The sequence below is a fragment of the Emiliania huxleyi genome (genome assembly GCF_000372725.1).
Source record: "Emiliania huxleyi CCMP1516 unplaced genomic scaffold EMIHUscaffold_4384, whole genome shotgun sequence".
NCBI lineage: Eukaryota > Haptophyta > Isochrysidales > Noelaerhabdaceae > Emiliania > Emiliania huxleyi.
In genome coordinates, this window is record NW_005198696.1 from 1 (window position 1) to 1,734 (window position 1,734).

The following is a 1,734-nucleotide window of genomic DNA, read 5'->3' on the forward strand; positions in this document are numbered from 1 at the left end:
GGGGCCCCCCCCCCCAAAAGGAAAAAAGGGATTGCCTTAAGGGCACGAGGGACGGCCACGGGGGACAGCGGCGCCCTTTGAGCACTGGCCGGCCCACCGACAACCGTTGTGGAGTATTCACCCTGGAGAATTATTAGCCCGTGCGTTCGCCCAGGGCGCCGGAACGGCGGGAGTTCCCTCGAAGCGGGCGGAGGGCGGGCAATGCACGCTTTAGGGATTAGAGAAAAGAGAAAGAACGCGATCGGAGAACGGCACAAGCGTCAAACGACCCGGCGCTCTCGTTCCGCGTTGCGCTTGGCCGAGCACTTGAGGCAAACCCCACTTTGGGACCTATTTGAGGCGGTGTGACGGCACTCACAGGGCACGGGAAGCTCTCCCGCCGTGTCTGCGTGGCCCGCCCGACCCGCGGGGAACGGCACGCGCCCCTCCCGGCGGAGCTGGGTGCGGCAGACGGGCCCACGGGTCGGTTCCGGGCCGATTTGGGGCCGTTCTGTGTAGTTCTGGGTCAAAATCGAGCTACACAGTTAAAAATCTCGCCCCCACGGATGATACTTTTTGATTTTTCTAGCCACGATCGTCGCCCGGGCCCGTGAGGCCATGGGAACGCCCTCGGATTGTACAGCACCCTGAGCGATTCTAAGATCAGGTCTACCACTGGGCGAAAATCGGCCGTCCCTCAGTGCTTCCAGCCTGCCCGCTTGAGTTTCCTCTATTGGCAAGAATTTTGCTTTGTAGAAAAAAGAATAGCGCCGGTGGCGGGCCGCCTGAGCGGGCATTTCGAAGTGGTCAGCGGGCATTTCGAAGTGGTGCGGCGGCAGGCTGCCACCGCTGCCCGGGCGCCCCGAGCGGCGGCGGAGGGCCGCCCAGGCCACCACCAGTGCCCCTCCCACCGGCGGCGCGGCGGCAGCGGCGCCGACCGCCCCTCCATGAGCGGTGGCGCGACGGCTGTCGTCGGGGCGCCGGCAGGTGCCGCGCGCAGAGGGTGCCACCGGACCGGCCGACGCGCGCCCGGCGGAGCCTTCGACGTCCACGGCGGGCCGAGCACCCCCGCGTCGCTTCTCGGCGCATTGGAGAGCAGAGGAAGCTGCTGGCGTCGCCGCTGGGATCGGCGGCGGCGCCAGCAGCGTTCTCGGATCTGAAGCCGACTTTGAGCGCCGATCGATCGATCTGAGGGCTGGCCGATGGGTGGCGCTGGGACATCGCCGCCGCCGCGGAGGCCGGCGGCGACCAGAGGAGCGGTTGGGGCGCGTGGCGCATATGTTACCTGCCAAGTGAGCATTCAAGTGTGCTTCGAGATTTATTCGAGATTTGAAACTCAGATTTTCGTTTCCAGCGGGGAGGTGGCAGACCTGATCTTACGCCCCCCACAGCAAATCGGTTTTTGCCCTTAACTAGTGCCGTTTTCGTTGGACCAATTTTCGCTTAACTTGGTCGGTTTTCAGCACTATTTTCAGCCAACGCCCACAGCAAATCGGTGAAAACCTGCTCTGCGAGAGCGAGTTTTGTGGCTTATCTATCCGGCTTCCGTCGGTCGTCCCGTGACTGATCGCGCCGCCGCGTTGCACATTGGACACATGCTCTCGCGCGTGGCGCTGACGGGGACTATTGTGCGCCTCGGCGAGGCGCTTCCGGTGGTATTTTTTTCGAGCGCAGTGGACTTCATCTTGCCGGTCAACTGCCGGCGGTCGACAAGTGCCGTTCGAGCAGCGTCGGGTACCGCCGGCAAGATGAACT

At 63.8% G+C, this 1,734-nt stretch overlaps 1 protein-coding gene across 1 annotated transcript; it reads right to left on the reverse strand.

The window, feature by feature from the left end:
* Positions 1-760: 760 nt before the first annotated feature.
* On the reverse strand, positions 761-1,322 carry EMIHUDRAFT_374135 (hypothetical protein; the record flags this gene model as incomplete). Its single annotated transcript, XM_005768954.1, has 1 exon — positions 761-1,322. A coding segment is annotated over exon 1 (327 nt), but the record flags the coding sequence as incomplete, so codon positions are not given.
* Between the last annotated feature and the right edge of the window lie 412 nt (positions 1,323-1,734).